The 15,491-nt window shown below is 45.8% G+C and overlaps 1 protein-coding gene and 2 long non-coding RNA genes across 3 annotated transcripts in view; 2 read left to right on the top strand and 1 right to left on the bottom strand.

Annotated features, from left to right (window-relative positions):
• The window catches only part of SPRED2 (sprouty related EVH1 domain containing 2), a 114,608-nt gene extending 114,019 nt beyond the window's left edge, over positions 1-589 (bottom strand). The window contains exon 1 of the mRNA XM_058683900.1: positions 22-589. Within this exon, the coding sequence (XP_058539883.1) occupies positions 22-47 (26 nt within the window). The 5' untranslated portion in view covers positions 48-589. The remainder of the gene's footprint in view (positions 1-21) is intronic.
• A 129-nt stretch (positions 590-718) lies between these two features.
• LOC131485010 (uncharacterized) lies at positions 719-12,303 on the top strand. Its single transcript, XR_009248575.1, has 2 exons — positions 719-1,292; positions 10,918-12,303. It is a non-coding gene; the product is annotated as an uncharacterized LOC131485010 (long non-coding RNA).
• Positions 4,433-7,824, top strand: LOC131485011 (uncharacterized). Its single transcript, XR_009248576.1, has 2 exons — positions 4,433-4,725; positions 6,603-7,824. It is a non-coding gene; the product is annotated as an uncharacterized LOC131485011 (long non-coding RNA).
• Positions 12,304-15,491: the final 3,188 nt, after the last annotated feature.

The following is a 15,491-nucleotide window of genomic DNA, read 5'->3' as shown; positions in this document are numbered from 1 at the left end:
CCACCCCGCGGCCAAACTTACTCGTCCGGGTGTGTTTCTTCGGTCATTTTCCTGTTCACCTAGACGCCTGTCCCGCGGCGGGCAGCTTTGCTCCCTTCATCTTCCTGTCCGTTCACCCCCCTTCTTCACATCTCCGGAGATCGCCTGATTTGGTTGGGGAGGGGGAGCCGCAAGAGATGAAGGGGGCGCCGCAGAAGGCAGAAGGGGAAGCTGGGCGACAGGAGCGCGAGGTGAGGTTTGGGGAAGGGGTGCAAAGGCAGGCTGCCGGAGGAGTGAGCGCCGCAGCGCCGCGGGCGAGGCAGGAGGGGCTCTGGGGGCTAGGCTGCGGGCAGAAGGGGAGAGATTTGGGCAGGGGACGGCGGTGGGGGAGAGGAGAAGAAAAACAAGCGCGCCGTGGAGCGGCGGGGACTGCTGAGAGGAGGAGGAGAGGAGGGCCGGCCGGGGGTGGGGGCTCGGTCCGGGGTCGCCCCCGGGGGCCGGGCCAATCACGGTTCCGGGGAGCGGTCGGCAGCCGGGGGAGGTGCGCCTGGGAGGCGGTGCAGGGCGCCCCGTCCGAGCCCCATCTCTCGACTCTACCGATTTACTCCATATTGGATTCTCACCGCCGCCAACAGGAGGAGGAAGTAGGGCGGAAGCGATGACGTCTTCCCAGCGGCCAGAGGTGGTGGAGTGCAAAAAGCTTCCTACTTGCGACCGAAAGAAAAAAAAAAAAAAAAAAAAAAAAAGGGAGGAAAAAAAAAAAAACTTTGTCCCGCCTACTGAGCATGCCCCGCTTCCTTTCCCCCTCCCTACTGGCTTCCACTCCCGGAGGAGCAGCGGAGCGGAGTTGTTTGTGCGGCGTCTGTCTAGCTCCGGATCCTTTTTCTCTCACGTTCCGGGTTTTAAGATGCCCAAGAATAGGGAGGAGGCGGGAGCCGGGGACTCGCACACATCTGGCTCCAGTTTGGTTCCCTCCCTCGATCTAAACCCCTGGATTAAAAATAGTGGGGGGCGGGGGCGAAGACGCGGAGATCAGGGGAGACGCCGAGGGGTGCTCGGGCTCAGAGGACCAAGTACCCCTAACCATGGAGCAGGAGGGTGGGGGCGGCACAGGTGCTTTTTGCGGGGTTCTGAATGGCAGAGGCCTTTTTCTCAATTTCACGTGAATCTTGTGATCTTTGTCTTGCTAGCGGAACGGGCGTTTTTGAGGAATCGTTATTTGTACATTAAAAAAAAAAAAAGTAAATCCAACACAGCACAGCCCAGAAACGTTTGCATTTCAGTAGAAATGATGGACTTCCTCGGGTTAAAAGGTAAGCCCAAATACATTTTAAAAATTATTTAGTAAACCTCTCTAATGTTGGTTGAGGATGCCCCTTGTCCCAGGCCCTTGAAGGCCGTAGTTACTGGGCCAGAGGTTACCAGCCCCGTGGGCTTTGGCACAGATGGGGCGATGGAGAGCTTCTGGATCCATCCCCCCCCCCGCCCCCCCCCCCACACCTTTGTCTTTAAATGATTTTTCTTGCCTTGTCCTGGGACTATGGGGCTGGGGCTGGGTGGGCCCATGCTCTCCAAAGCAGCACTTTCTGGGCAACGGACAGGACTGGCTTCCTTGGCATGTAACCTGTCCAGTTACACAGGGATCTTTACTTGGTTTGAGTGTCCGCTGTTGCTGTTTTTTGGTTTTTTTCTCTTAATGTTTATTTACTTTTGAGAGAGAGAGAGACAGAGTGTGAGGGGGGAAGGGCAGAGAGAGAAGGAGACACAGGATCCCAGGCAGGCTCCAGGCTCCCAAGCTGTCAGCACAGAGCCTGATGTGGGGCTCAAACCCACAAACCCAGAGATCCTGACCTGAGCCGAAGTCAGATGCTTAACCAACTGAGCCACCCCTCTCCTGTTGCAATTTTGAAATTATTTATAGTGTTGGAACAGGGGTCAATATTTTTACTTTGCAGTGGGTCCCACAAATTACATAGCTGTTCAGTATTTCCTTCTGATCGTCTTGCTAGAGAGCAAGAGATACAGCCCCCGCTCCTTCCTACTCTTCAAGCACAGTAGACTTTTCCATCCTCCTGAATGTACCAAGAAAACATGCAGAGGTTTTAAGTAAATAGCAACCATGGAACAAATTAAGAGATTAAATATATGTCTCAAATACAGTTAGTATACGTAAGGGGTATATACATGCATTTGGAGAGCTATAAGTGTTCCAAAGATAGATAGTAAGAGTATCACCTTGAGTCAAGGAGAAACTAGTGGTTTACCCTAGGTTCACGCTTATCACAGCCATGATCTTTGTGGACATGGATTGGTGTTCACCCACCTTTGATGCTGAGTGCTGGTATGTAGTGCTGAAAAGAGAACTAGACGGGAGGAATGCTTGGGTTCTGTTTATTTCCTAGCAGCCCTGAAACCTTGAGTAAGACTTAGCAATTCTTCAGTTTCTTTATAAAACAGGGCTAACAAGGCCAATCTTGTCTTTCTCAGGTTTGGGGGCCATTGACAGTCTATGAGAAAGCACTGAACAAAGGAGGATCTCATTGTTCTCTAAATCCCCATAAGGCTAAGGCATCTATCCAGTTCTCACCTTTGGGCATTGCTTTTCTCCTGGAGGCACTGAAAGAGATCCCACTCAGTTATTCCTGAACTTCCAGGAACAGACATTTGTCCATGTCAGAAGTATGCATCCAATGGGCATCTCTATGGCTCCACCCTCCACTTTCAGAGTACCCAAATGGCAACGTGGCAGGTGAGATGAATTAATTTCTGCAGGTAGGCAAGTGAATTGGTGTCATCACCACTCATTAATCCAGTTCCCTGCTAATAGCAGTGAATGGCCCAGATGGCAGACCAGGCAGCCAGAGGAGCAAAGGAAAACATTCTAAAGTCCAGGAGTCACCAGGTCCCCACTTGGATACCCTGATGCCAGATTCCAGTTCTCTGAGCTTTGGGTTCGGCATCTGTAGTGTCAGGATAATACCACAACGTAGGATTGCTGGGAAGAATAAATGGCTACACAGTGAAGATAGTGTGTTAATAAGCAGCACACTGCAAATAGATTGGTGGCAACCCTTTCTTCTCTCTAGCCAATTGTATTACCAAATGCCACCCCCCTTCACTCACGGTCCGTCATGTTCCTGTAAAGAAATTCTTCCAGTTCTCTTCTTCCTTGTTTGTCACCCAAAAGGACTTTTTGATGGAAATGTTCCTAGCAGGTCCTCCCCATCAATTACTGACTCCTGCAGCTCCGTAAAATAAATGGCAGTATTGGGCGAATAACTCAGATGTGTTTATTGATCTGAATAGCAGGGTGTTATCCAAGTCTGTAGAATGGTTACTAGAATACTAGGGATTTAGGACTTTAACTTAATAACGTTACTGAAAGCTTAAATACCCACATCCGTGTCTCTCCCCCATAACCAGCAAAACGGGGCAGATAGCTCTGAACACGATCAATTCATGGGTGTCGACTCAGAGTGAGATCGGACAGCTTCAAAAGTAGAGTCGGTCTTCTCACAACTTGACGCACACCCAGAGGAGCCCCCAGGAGGACCCCCACCTACCCACCCCTCAAGCCCGAGTCCGGGGCATGGAAGCACCATTTCCCCCACACAACCCCCCCCCCCCCCCGACTCGGGTCCTTCCGCCGGCCGCGGGGAAAGCCCGGAGCGCGGAACCGGAGCGACCCTCGGAGGCCACCGGATGGGCATGCTCAGTAGACCCGCAGGTCTCGTTTCACTCGGAAGCCGGCCGCAGCCCCCGCTCCCTACTGCCCTGCACTGGCGCCGGGAGAAGCGGACATTTTATCTTTCTGGGCGATCCGCTCTCTCGTTCGCGTCCTTCGCCCCTTCTCTGCGTCCTCCCACCCCACCGGGGTCCGGTAGGGCCGCGAGTGTAGATCTTCCCCGGGTGGGGTTGCTGGTGGGATCTGGTAAATCACTCCCTCCAGCCCCGCCGGGGGCGCGCGCGGGGCGGGGGTGACTTGGAGAGGACTCGGCTGTGCCCTAAGGTTTGTACCGCCCGACCCGCCCGGCAGAAGGCCCCACTGCCGCGGCGGGCTCGCTCCCCGCCCCGCGAGGCGCGCGCAGCTGCGCCCAGGCCTGTCCTCACCTCACCCCCGTTCTGCCCCTTCGGTATTTCTCAATGACCGGCGCTAGGAGGACACTTCCGACGGGGGAGGGAGCAGGTATCATTAGCGCTGGGTTTATCAGTTCCTTCCGGTCTGCCGTGAGCCCAGCCCCGAGCGCCACTCGGCCGCGCCTCGGCGTCCCGGTGCCTTTACTATGTTTAAGTAAGCGGTCGCGTGTGCCAAGTGAGTTTGTAGCCCAGCTGTCTCTCCCAAGACCGGCCGGCAGGAATGGAAACCCAAGCTCTCGTAATGAAGGGGATGATGCAAACTTAGAAACTGACCCGGAGCCCGGGAATGATGCGCCCCCCCCCCGCCCCCCCCCCCCCCCCCGCGGCGCGGGGCGTCCCAGTCCGGGCATGAATGGCTGGAGCCAGATTGCATAATCTCCGCAGTATAAATAGCCGGCGGGCGGGCCTCTGACGCGCTCGCTCGTACCGTTATCGTGCCATACTTGCCCCGATGCCGCTCACTCCCAGCTCATTTTCCTTTTCGGTCGCGCTGCTGGGATTTTAAGTAACAGAGATGAAAGGCTCTTGTCCCTGTCTCCCTCCTCCCTTGAGGTCATATATTATGAATGAAACGGCAACCTCGCGGCTCCCCGAGGTGCCCTACTGCAGGTAGGAGACAGGCTCAATGTCAAGTGCAGCGGTCCACCAAAATTGTGTGTGCGCGTTGGGGAGGGAGAGAAAGCAGGGAATGAGTGACAGGGCTGGGAAACCTTTTGGTCGAGAAAATGTAACCGCTTAGGGTTAGCCTCTGGAGTTTCAGTCTACCAGCCTCAGTCGATTTCAGAGCGAATTCAAAGGGTCTTTCGACTGTGGCTGCTCGCTCTCCTAACGTAGGCCGCCGTCTCTGTAGAAGTACTGTTTCATTCTAGAACAGCTGGTTCCGTCTCTCCTCCGAGGCAGCCAACAGTCCTGACAGTAAGAGTCCTGGGACCTTTGAGGTTAGACGGGGTTGAGACGGGGGGGGGGGGGGGGGGGGGGCGGGGAAACTAGTGCAAGGAGTCAGTTCAGCTGTTCTCCAGTTCTAGAATTCATAGAACTCAGTTATGTCCAAAGCTGAGGAAGTATAAACACTTATTTCTTTGCAACAAATATTTCACAAATGTGTGGTCATTTTAAAAATGAAAGTATGCAGAGGGTTCCCTCCAGTCTTCTCTTAAAGAAGTTTCAATTTTTCTCAAAAGTTACCAGTTCTTTGCCAATGGGTTTCTAGCGTGTGAAAGGCAATGGTTAGGCTCATTATTTTTCAAATTCGAGGCCCATTCCTCCAATCTGCACTTAAAAGTGTGGGTACTCTATGAGGCAATGAGGATACAGAGGTGAGGAAAGAAACCCAGGGTCCCGCCCTCTAGGGGTTAGGTCGGGTGGGACAACAGGCCTTTAAAGAAAACGTTAGGGCAGTGGGGTACCCCTCTAAAACCTGGAGTAAGCCGGGGGAAAAAGCAGAAGTTGGGGGAAGGAAGGCTGTCCAGAGAAAGGGGGTGCTTGAATCCGATCTTGAAGGAGGGTGTGAGTGTTAATTAGATAACTCAAAGTAAGGGCCTCTGGAATAGCCCAGTGAACACAGAAGCCCTGAGGTGTGAGACATGTGGGGGAATGCGGGAGTAACAAGTCCCAGAGAAGGCTAGGAGCCAGGTCAGGGAGGCCACGTAGGCCACACTAAAGGACTTTAGACCGTCTTGAAGTCAGGGAACCTTATGTAGCTGGTTCACAGTTGATCTTTGTCAGCCCCAATTCTTTGCAGTGGCCCCATAGTTATGCAAATGTGAGACAAGTGGGCATTCATTGTTCTAGGATTTAGGGCATAAAACCGCATCCACAAACTGATAGCTCCAGGGCCAGATAAGGCACTAGACATGTTTTGATTCTCCTGCTTAAAAATAAAAATTAAAATTAAGCTAACAATTTAAAATCAGAATGTTTCACTTAAAAATTAAGATTTGTGGCTCCTGAAAAGATCCAAAGGTGTAGCTACTGTGAGTGCCAAATTCCTGCATGGTAACAACTGATTGTTTTGGGTGGCCTCTGCCTTATCTGTCAAGCTTCAGGCTCCTACAGGCATTTGTGTCTTTGACCTCTGCATGAATCTTTTATGACTGGATTAAGGCCCCTCTATGAGACCCCACGTAGGCAGAATTTGTCACTGGGTACAGCAATTTGAGTGGGGGGCTCTGGGCCTCTTAGGAGGAAAGACACCAATTCCCAATCTCCTGCCCAAGACTGTAGTATAGACTGGCAGGCAGACTGAGTTACAGTGAGCATAGCCACAGACCAAGTGGCAGGGAGCAGAGGTCCCTAAAATAACAACACTTACCCCTAGCTCAGGCTCTGTTTCTAGGGAACTCTATCCAAATTAACTAGGCTTTCTACCAACCAAGCAGCAAGGGGTTCAAGTGATTGGAAAAATCACCCAGTGGGATCATGTTTGTACCCCAGTTTTATAAAGCAGTTTACACAAGTTACATAACCAAACTTTTTTTTTTCTTAAGACTTTATTTTTTAGGTACTCTCTACACCAAACATGGGGCTCCAACTCACAACCCTGAGATCAAGAGTCACATGCTCTACTGAGCCAGCCAGGTACCCCCATAACCAAACTTTTTCAGCAGGGAATGCTACACTCAAATTTACATTTTTTATAGATTCCTCCAGGCATGGAGGATGGTTTGTAGGAAGCAAAACAAAGACTGGTTAGGAAGAAACTTTCTTCTTCCATGACAGGGTAACAGTGCATGACAACGCACAGTAGCAGTGGCCGTGGAGAGGGAAAACCAATTCCAAAGACACAGGTGGGGTAGAAATGACTTGGCTTTCAGATCTATTAGAGGTGGGGACTAACAGAGAAGTCTGGGATAACTTCCAAGTTTTTGACTTGGAAAATTGGATGACTCTTGGTGCCTTTCATGTGATTAGGGTAACTGGTGGGGAAGGGGAGGAAGGTTCGGTCTCCCAAAGATGAAGAGACATAACTGACAGTTGCCACTACTCAACTCTAGGACCTACAAAATAGGTCTGGGATTAAGGGATACAATGAGGCTAGCACAGAGGAAAGCAGAACCTGGAGACAGAGACAGAGAGACAGTTCCCTGAGGACATCATTTGAGCAACTGAATTCAATCTCGTCTAAAGCTTAAGGATGATCTGGACTTTGAAGATCAAATTTGGTTTCTGTCACTTATAGCCAAAAAAAATTCTAACTACCAAAATAGAAAGCCATATTTGGGATCGTGAAAAAGATTTGAGAGGAACTAAGGAATGGAACAGAAGGGGAATTTTAGAATGTGTGTTTGCAATTGAACATAGGGACATCTGGGGTCAGTGCCAGGGAGTTTCATAGAGATTCCGATTTTGTAGAGTGACCTTCTCCCAGGAAGTTAGCCACCACTGTATGAGTTGTAGCGACGTCTCTTTTTGGTGTCACCATCACCTCTGTAATTCATACCTGTTCCTCCTCACTCTTAACATCATGCCTCATTTTTTCTACCTTTATTCCCCACCCTCTTCTTCTGTAAAGACCATACTGAGAAAAGAAGCTTAATCCTGAAAGAGAATCAACTGAGCTCTTAGAATTGGAAGAAAATGAAAAATCATATTTGGGGCAACTGTGGCTCCAATAAGCTCAGTAATGTATGGTTCTTGTATCAGTTCGCTTTTGCTGTATAACCACCACAAAATTTCGTGGCTTAAAACAATAAACATTTTATTATTTCTCATGAGGCTCTGGTCTGTTGACTTAGTGGCTCTTTTGGCCTTGCCCAGCTCAGCTGGGGCTGGATGGTCTAGGATGGTCTTTAATATATCTGGTGATTTGGTGAGCTGATCTATCTCACAGGGGCCTGAGCTAGACTAGCTCATCTCTGCTCCACATGATCTGTTATTCTCCAGGAGGCCAACCCAGATTAGATCATATGGTGGTGTGGCAGGGTTCCCAAATCAGTAAGAGAGGGCAAACCCCAAAGTGCGTGCATTTTTCAAGCCTCTGTTTGTGGCACATTTGTTAATATCCCAACAACAAAGGAAGTCACACTACCAACCCAGAGTCAAGAGTCAAGGAGTGGGGAAATAGACTCTCCTTGATAAGAAGAGTAGCACAGTATGTAGCAAGCAAGGGATGTACATGCAAGGATGAGAGGAATTTGTAATCGTTTTTACAGTCTACTTCAGTCTCTAACCCAAGTTTCATAATTAGGGAAGGATATTTATAATAGCAGTATACATTGATCACATTTATAAGTATTGTATATTTGTGTATACAAATACATGATTCACATAAAATATATAAGTGTAAGTATATAAATATATGAATCATTTTTATATATGTTACTATTTATATATAGGACTACTATTGATAGAATTAACTTCCACCTTTATAGTCACTGATTTATGACCAAGTAACTAAAACTGCTTAATGTTGAGTAGATTTGTGTGTGCCAAAAAACTCTTCTCAATAATTTTTTTTTTTTAATGTGTATTTGAGAGAGAGAGAGAGACAGCTCAAGCAGGAGAGGAGCAGAGAGAGAGGGAAGCACAGAATCCAAAGAAGGCTCCAGGCTCCGAGCTGTCAGCACAGAGCCCTACACAGGGCTTCAACCCACGGACCTCAAGATCGTGACCTGAGCCGAAGTTGGACGCCAAACTGACTGAGCCACCCAGGCACTCCAAAACTCTTCTCAATAATTTAATGAATAAGGAAAAAGTCCTTTTCAGCTCATTATGCTTGTCCTCTTTCTCAGCATGAAAATCCTGTCTGTGATGTGCCTTGCTTCTTAAAATAAGTGTATTCCTAAAGAGATCTGGACAGTTAAAATGTTTGTAAACTGGGGTGCCTGGGTGGCTCAGTCGGTTGAGTGTCTGACTCTTGATTTTGGCTCATGTCATGATCCCAGGGTCATGGGATCGAGCCCTGCATCGGGCTCTGTGCTGAGCATGAAGTCTACTTAAGATTCTCTTTCTCCTTCTGCTCCTCTCCCCATCTCATGCTTTCTTTCTCTAAAATTTAAAAAAAAAAAAAAAAAAGTTTGTAAACCAATGCACATATAAAAAAAATACTAGGGAAGCAACTACTTAAGGTTGCTGTAGATTGAATAATTTGGAAAAGCAAATCCCCTAATTTGTTCATTATATTAGCTCAGACTTTATACACACTTTCGAGATTAGTTAAAACAAGGCTTACTTGTATACTTTTTTTTTTTTTTTTTGATAGAGACAGAGGGTGAACAGGAGAGGGGCAGAGAGAGACAGAAACACAGAATCTGAAGCAGGCTCCAGGCTCTGAGCTGTCAGCACAGAGCCCGGCATGGGACTTGAACTCGTGAACCACGAGATCGTGACCTGAGCCGAAGTCGACCGCTTAACCGACTGAGCCACCCAGGCGCCCCTACTTGTATACTTTTTTGATGGTGGCAGAGGTGGTGCTCTTGGTGGTGGAGGTGATAATGAAGATGTTGAGGTGGTAGTGATGTTGATGGTGGTGGTGGTGGTGATGATGGAGGTGTTGAGAGGTGATAATGAAGGCAGAAATGGTAGTGGTGTAAGTGATGGTAGTGGAGGTGGTGGAAAGATCCGAAATAGAAACTGTCAGTTTGCTGCAAGAGTTTCTCCGTGGTGCTCTCACCTGATCCCAGACATACAGACATCTGGACACATGCATTGAAGAAAGGAATAGAAAAACAATACGTCAGAGAAAAGAAAAGCAAATAAATTACAGGGTGAGATGCCCTGGAGGCCAGGCAATTTCCCACAGTGCCATGAGGGCCAACCAAGTACTTTTCTTCCTGGCATCCCTTGGGTATCACTTCCTCCAGTGAGGTTCTGTCCCCTCCCCTCCGTGGGGCTAGGTGCTCCAGGATACAGCGTCATCTTCCTCTATCCTGGGCTTCTTTGTGCATTATGTAATTGTGTATCTACTTATCTCTATTACCTTACCACTAGATAGTAAGCTCTCTGACAGCAGAGACTACTTATTCTCTCTTACTCCATCTAGAGTCACTAGGGCACATAGTGGGTGTCCTGTAATATTTACTACGAATGAATGACAAGCCACTGTGGCTTGCCCTCTCTCTTTCCCTCTAAAAGTGCATTTTGCCCCATGGCATCCGAAAGCGTACCCTTCTGAATAGCTTTCCACGTGTCACTGGCCCAACTTGCTGATGTCAGATAAAGGGCTGGGAAAGTCCCAGTTGAACAGTAGTATAAAATCTTGTAGTACTAGAATGCAAAGGACATTTTAAAGAACCACCTGTTTTAAGATGAGGAAGCGGGGGCAGATAAGCCCAGATAAGCCACCCAGATAAGCCACATGACTCAATTAAGACCACATAGATAGGCAGGGTCATATCTAGAACCATAACACAGGAATTCAAAGTCCAGGTTCCATGACTAAGGTGTCTTTGTTGGAATACTTCCAGATGTACCCTTGGTGCTTCTAATTCTAGCTCACGGGAGGCAATGTTGCTTATTAATGTTGTAGCTCATTCGTGAAGGAGAAAATGAAGGCTTCTTTTTAGCCAAAGTCTACTCAGGATTTGGCATTGTGGCTCACATTAAATTCTACTGGACACTGTTGGTCTAGGGCAATAATGGTAATCCTTCTCTCCATTCTCAGTTTAGGGGTGACTCTGGTATTTTCTTTCGACTATAGTCCCCCCCCCCCAACCCATTTTTCCTTACTCTGAACTGTGACACTATAGCCAATAAAATGTAGGAAGATGTCTGGTAGGGAAATTCAGGTCTGGGAAAGATTTGAAGCACTGGAAAAAAGAGAGGTGGAGTGAGGGGAGAATGCCTTGCTTTTCCTGCCTTCAGTTCTCATGTGAGGCAGTGATGTTCGGTGCTAACCAGAAGGAGAAAGCCAAGAAAGTCAAAGGAGAGCTGACCCAGAATCCTGAAATTGCTGAGCTACTGAGTTAACCAGATCTGGAACTCACCTCCTTCTGGATTTCATGTTCTGTGAGACAGTAAATCTTTATTGCTTAAGTCACTTTTTACCAATGTCTTGTTGCTTGAGGCCAAACTGAGTAGTTCACATAGTATGCATTCGTTGTGTACACTCCCTGTTTTAAGTAAATCCCAGTGTTTCAGTGGCCGGTGCCTGGATGGTTTGCCACCTCGCAGAAGAGAACTAACCAACGGAGTTGACTTCTACACACGTCTGTTTGAGATGTTGTCTGCTGACATTTGTAGGCTGAGAAATTTTTGTTGCTATACATGTAACAACTAAATATTGGACAATCTATAAAAACATAAACACCTCGAGTCTCTGTGTGCTTGAACGTACGCATGCCGAATGCTTGTAAGAAGTGGTGGTTAAAACTCCGTGGTTTTGTTCCATTGTTATTTGTGACAATAATGTAAGCCCTGTTCCTTGTACAAACATTTGAAGCACAAAAAAGGATAGTGAAGAAAATAATATCCTAATAATCCCACTGTCCAGATATAACCCACTAATATTTTATTTATTTATTCTGAGAGAGGGAGAGAGAATCTCAAGCAGGCTCCACATTCAGCACAGAGCCTGACACCGGACTCAATCCCATGACTGCGAGATGACAATCCAAGCTGGTATCAAGAGTTGGATGCTCAATGGACTGAGCCACCCAGGCGCCCCCGTTAATATTTTAAATGTGTATCTTTACAGACTTTTTCTATATATAGCATATATTTTAATGTAATATGCAGTGTATACTTTAATAAAAACAAGATCATATTAAACCTAACTCTTTTGTAACCCCCTAAAAAAAAAAAAACCCTCGGTAATAATATGCATGTATTCAGGGTCCTAAATGTCTCGTGTTTTCCAAGAAGCAGCTGTGAGTTGATAACATTCTGTTTCGTCTTCATGTACACAATGCATAGGTGTAAAAATCATTGGCAAAAATAGGTGACAGATGGCAAAATAGTTTCATATAAAATATTTTATTCTTCTGTGCCTCTGCTGTATCCGTCTGAACTTCTACCCTAGTATCTATAATAAATATTGAACCTATTTGCTCAACTAGCTTCTTCACCAACTAACTCTTAAATTCCTGGATGGGATGGGGAAAGCAATGACCAAATAAACTAAATTCTTTCTATATACACATATCTAAATCTACCAGAATGTGTAATACATGCAAAGGTTTATGGAATGAATAAAAAAAATGCTCGTATAGGTTTTTTTGGGTTATAATAAATGTGCTATAGGCAAATTTATACTATTGGTTGCATTGAAATCTCATTTCAAACCAATTAAGTTCACGCAATGATTAAGATCACAAAAGAAACAAACGTTGCTTTACTATCAATATCATCATAAATCTTTTAATGGTTCTAGACTTGAAATTTCTGCCTGAAGTTCTGTTAGTTATGGACTTGAATTTTAACCATTGACATTTTACCTAACAATAAACAGCTGAAAGATATGCAGAAGATCCATCACATACCCCAATATTTCAATAAACTTGATATTTTGGGCTAGTAGATTTTTAAAAATTCCAAGTGGCAGACCAAGTGTGTTCACTTTTATCTCAATACTTGCTGTCATATAGTTGTCACGTTATAAATGTATAATCTCTACTTTCTTCCTCATTTTCATTCTCTCCTAAACCCACCACAGTCTAGCTTTTGTCCTCACCGTTTCATACAAGTTGCTCCTTGGTCAGGTCACTTCATTTGACTGCCAAATCTGACAGTCTTTCTTCAGTATTGATTTGTCACCTAATATAGCGGCCGACTTCCACCTTTTTAAAACTCTTCCTCCAGTCGCTTCCATGACCCCAATTTCTGGTTCCTCTTTACTTCTGTTTATTCATTTATTCGGCAAAAATTCTACTGTAAGGGTGTGCAGTGATAATAAAGTGGGCATCTATTGAGTGCTTACTAAGTATCAGGCAATGTTTTTAAATTTTAAACACTTTACATGTATGAACTCAATCTTACCAGGGCAGGAGTAAGCCAACTTTTCCTTAAAGGTAAGTATCTTCTTAAAGTAAATATCTTTGGCTCTGTAGGCACAGTGATCTATGTTGCAGCCCCTCAACTCAAACCATTTTAGCATGGAAGTAGCCATAGATGATCTATAAGCAAATGCGCATGGCTGTACTCCAATAAAACTTTATTTACAAAACAGGTGGCTAAACTTGCCGCAGGGGCTGTAGCTTGCCAACCCCTGCTCTAAAATCTAATATAAATTCTGCGCCCCCAGGCGCAAGAATTTTTGTCTGTTTTGATACACAATAGATAGTAAATATTTGGTAAATGAATACTCTTCTTCTAAGATAGGAACTATTCTAATCTCCATTTTCCAAATAAGGAGATGGAAGCATAAAGGTTAAATAACTTGCCAAAAGTCACCAACTGATACGTAACAAATCCAGGATTTAAGCCCACACGGTCTTATATCGGAGCCCGTACTCTTCATCACTACACTGGACAGTGGTGGCACAGAGGAGAAAGTCGCGCAGCTAATCTCATGAGAATCTGGAGAAGTTTTTTTAACTGAATCTTGAAGGATGAAGAATTCGCCAGGGAGAAGAGGGGAAGGAGAGGCTTCATGTTCTACTACGGAGAAACTGCAGGTGTATGAAAAAGGGGAGACTGATACAAAGTGGCATTATGGGCAAACGGGCAGCAAAGGAAGATTGCTGCTTGGAGAATGCATTCACTTGTCAGTAGTTCACATGGCTGGACACAGGCCATGAGATGAGAAGTTGGTGGAGATGAGGCTAAACAAGTATGCCAGGGTCCTTGTGTGACACGTGAATAAATTTGGATTTTAACTTGGCAGCATATGGGCTACTGAAGTGTTTCGAGCATGGGAAGGAATGACCATATTTGCATTTTAGGTCGATTTTTAAAGTTACATTTTGTTTTAAAATTAGATGATACAAGCATCTTGTAGGACATTCAAAAGCTGGAAAGGTCATTCTCCTGCCCTCCTCCTGCCATCTAGCTCCTTGTCCCAGAGGCACCACTGTTTGCCGTTAGAAAGACCTTCACTTATAGCAGGAAGAACGGATTGGGTCAGGGTGAGCTGGATGTCTTGTTAATTAATTTAAGTTAATTTAATTAGTAAAATTAATTAGTAAATTAATTTAAATTTTCTCCTTAGGGTAGATGATAATGAAAAAAGGGTGAGAAAGACTGCCTTACACCTTCGTAAATAGTTCCTCTATTCAATCCTCTTCAAAGGACTCAAGTTGAGTGTGCATCTGTTTCTGCCCATGTACCTGACTGATAATAGTGAAACTAGGATGGAGAGTAATTATCCACGTGGTACATGATCATAAAGAAAGGCCATATAACATCTTGGCAAGCAGCATAGACTGCTGGGATTAGAATCCTGGCTCTGCTGTTTACTAGCTGTGTGACTTTAACCTCTCTGTGCCTCTCTCCAAAATGGGGATAATAATGGTAGTTATCTCCTAATGGTTGTGAGGATATCATTCAATGTGTGTTAGCTAATTGCTCAAAGAATCCTGATGATAAGAGCTTCAAAGGAGAAGGGGGTTTTGCAAGAGTGAAGGTGTAGAAATAAAATTAAGGAATGTGGAGAATGTCAACAGAACTTCCCATGCCCATGGGTTGTGGGCATGAGAAAAGAAGTAGCAGCCTTTCTAGGATTCAACAAGGAACATCCCTCAGGGAATATATTTACTTTGCAGGAAGGCAAAGAAGGAGCTAGGAGGTTGTGAAAAGAAGTTTACAATTGAAGGGAAGTTCTGAGGCACAGAGGAAAGACCTGAGAAAGAGGAAGGCAAAAGGTACACACAAAGCCCAGAGCAAGGTGGCAGATTTAGATTAAGGTGAGGGAGAAGAGACCTAGCTGGAGGCAGGGCTACCATATATGACAACTCAGGTGGAACAGGGAAGGGAGTGGGGAACTACGGTCATATCTAGCCAGCTGCCTATTTTTGAAAAGCCCACGAGCTAAGAATTTTTTTTCACATTTTCTTGTTGAGAGAAAGTGCAAGTGCACATGCATGTGCAAGTGGGGGTGGAGCGGGGGGGGGGGGGAAGAGAGAGAGAGAGAGAGAGAGAGAGAGAGAGAGAGAGAGAGAATCTTAAGCAAGGTCCACGCTCAGCGCAGAGCCTGACTCAGGGCTCAGTCTAATGAACTGTGAGATCATGACCTGAGCCAAAATCAAGAGTCAGATGTTTAACTAACTGTGCCCTCCAGGTACCTCTGGTTTTTACATTTTATATAATTTTTTAAATTGAAAGAATAACATTTCACAATACATGAAAATAACGTGTAATTCAATCTCAGTGTCTATAAATAAAGTTTTCTTGTATCATGGCCATGCTGACTCATTTACATATTTTCTATGGCTGCTTTCACACTACAATGTCAGAGTTGAGTACTGGCAACAAAGTCCAAATGGCCCACATAGCTGACAATA

This window comes from Neofelis nebulosa, chromosome 9, assembly GCF_028018385.1.
Source record: "Neofelis nebulosa isolate mNeoNeb1 chromosome 9, mNeoNeb1.pri, whole genome shotgun sequence".
In the NCBI taxonomy this organism is placed as follows: Eukaryota; Metazoa; Chordata; class Mammalia; order Carnivora; family Felidae; genus Neofelis; species Neofelis nebulosa.
This window is presented reverse-complemented; position numbering and strand designations above follow the sequence as displayed.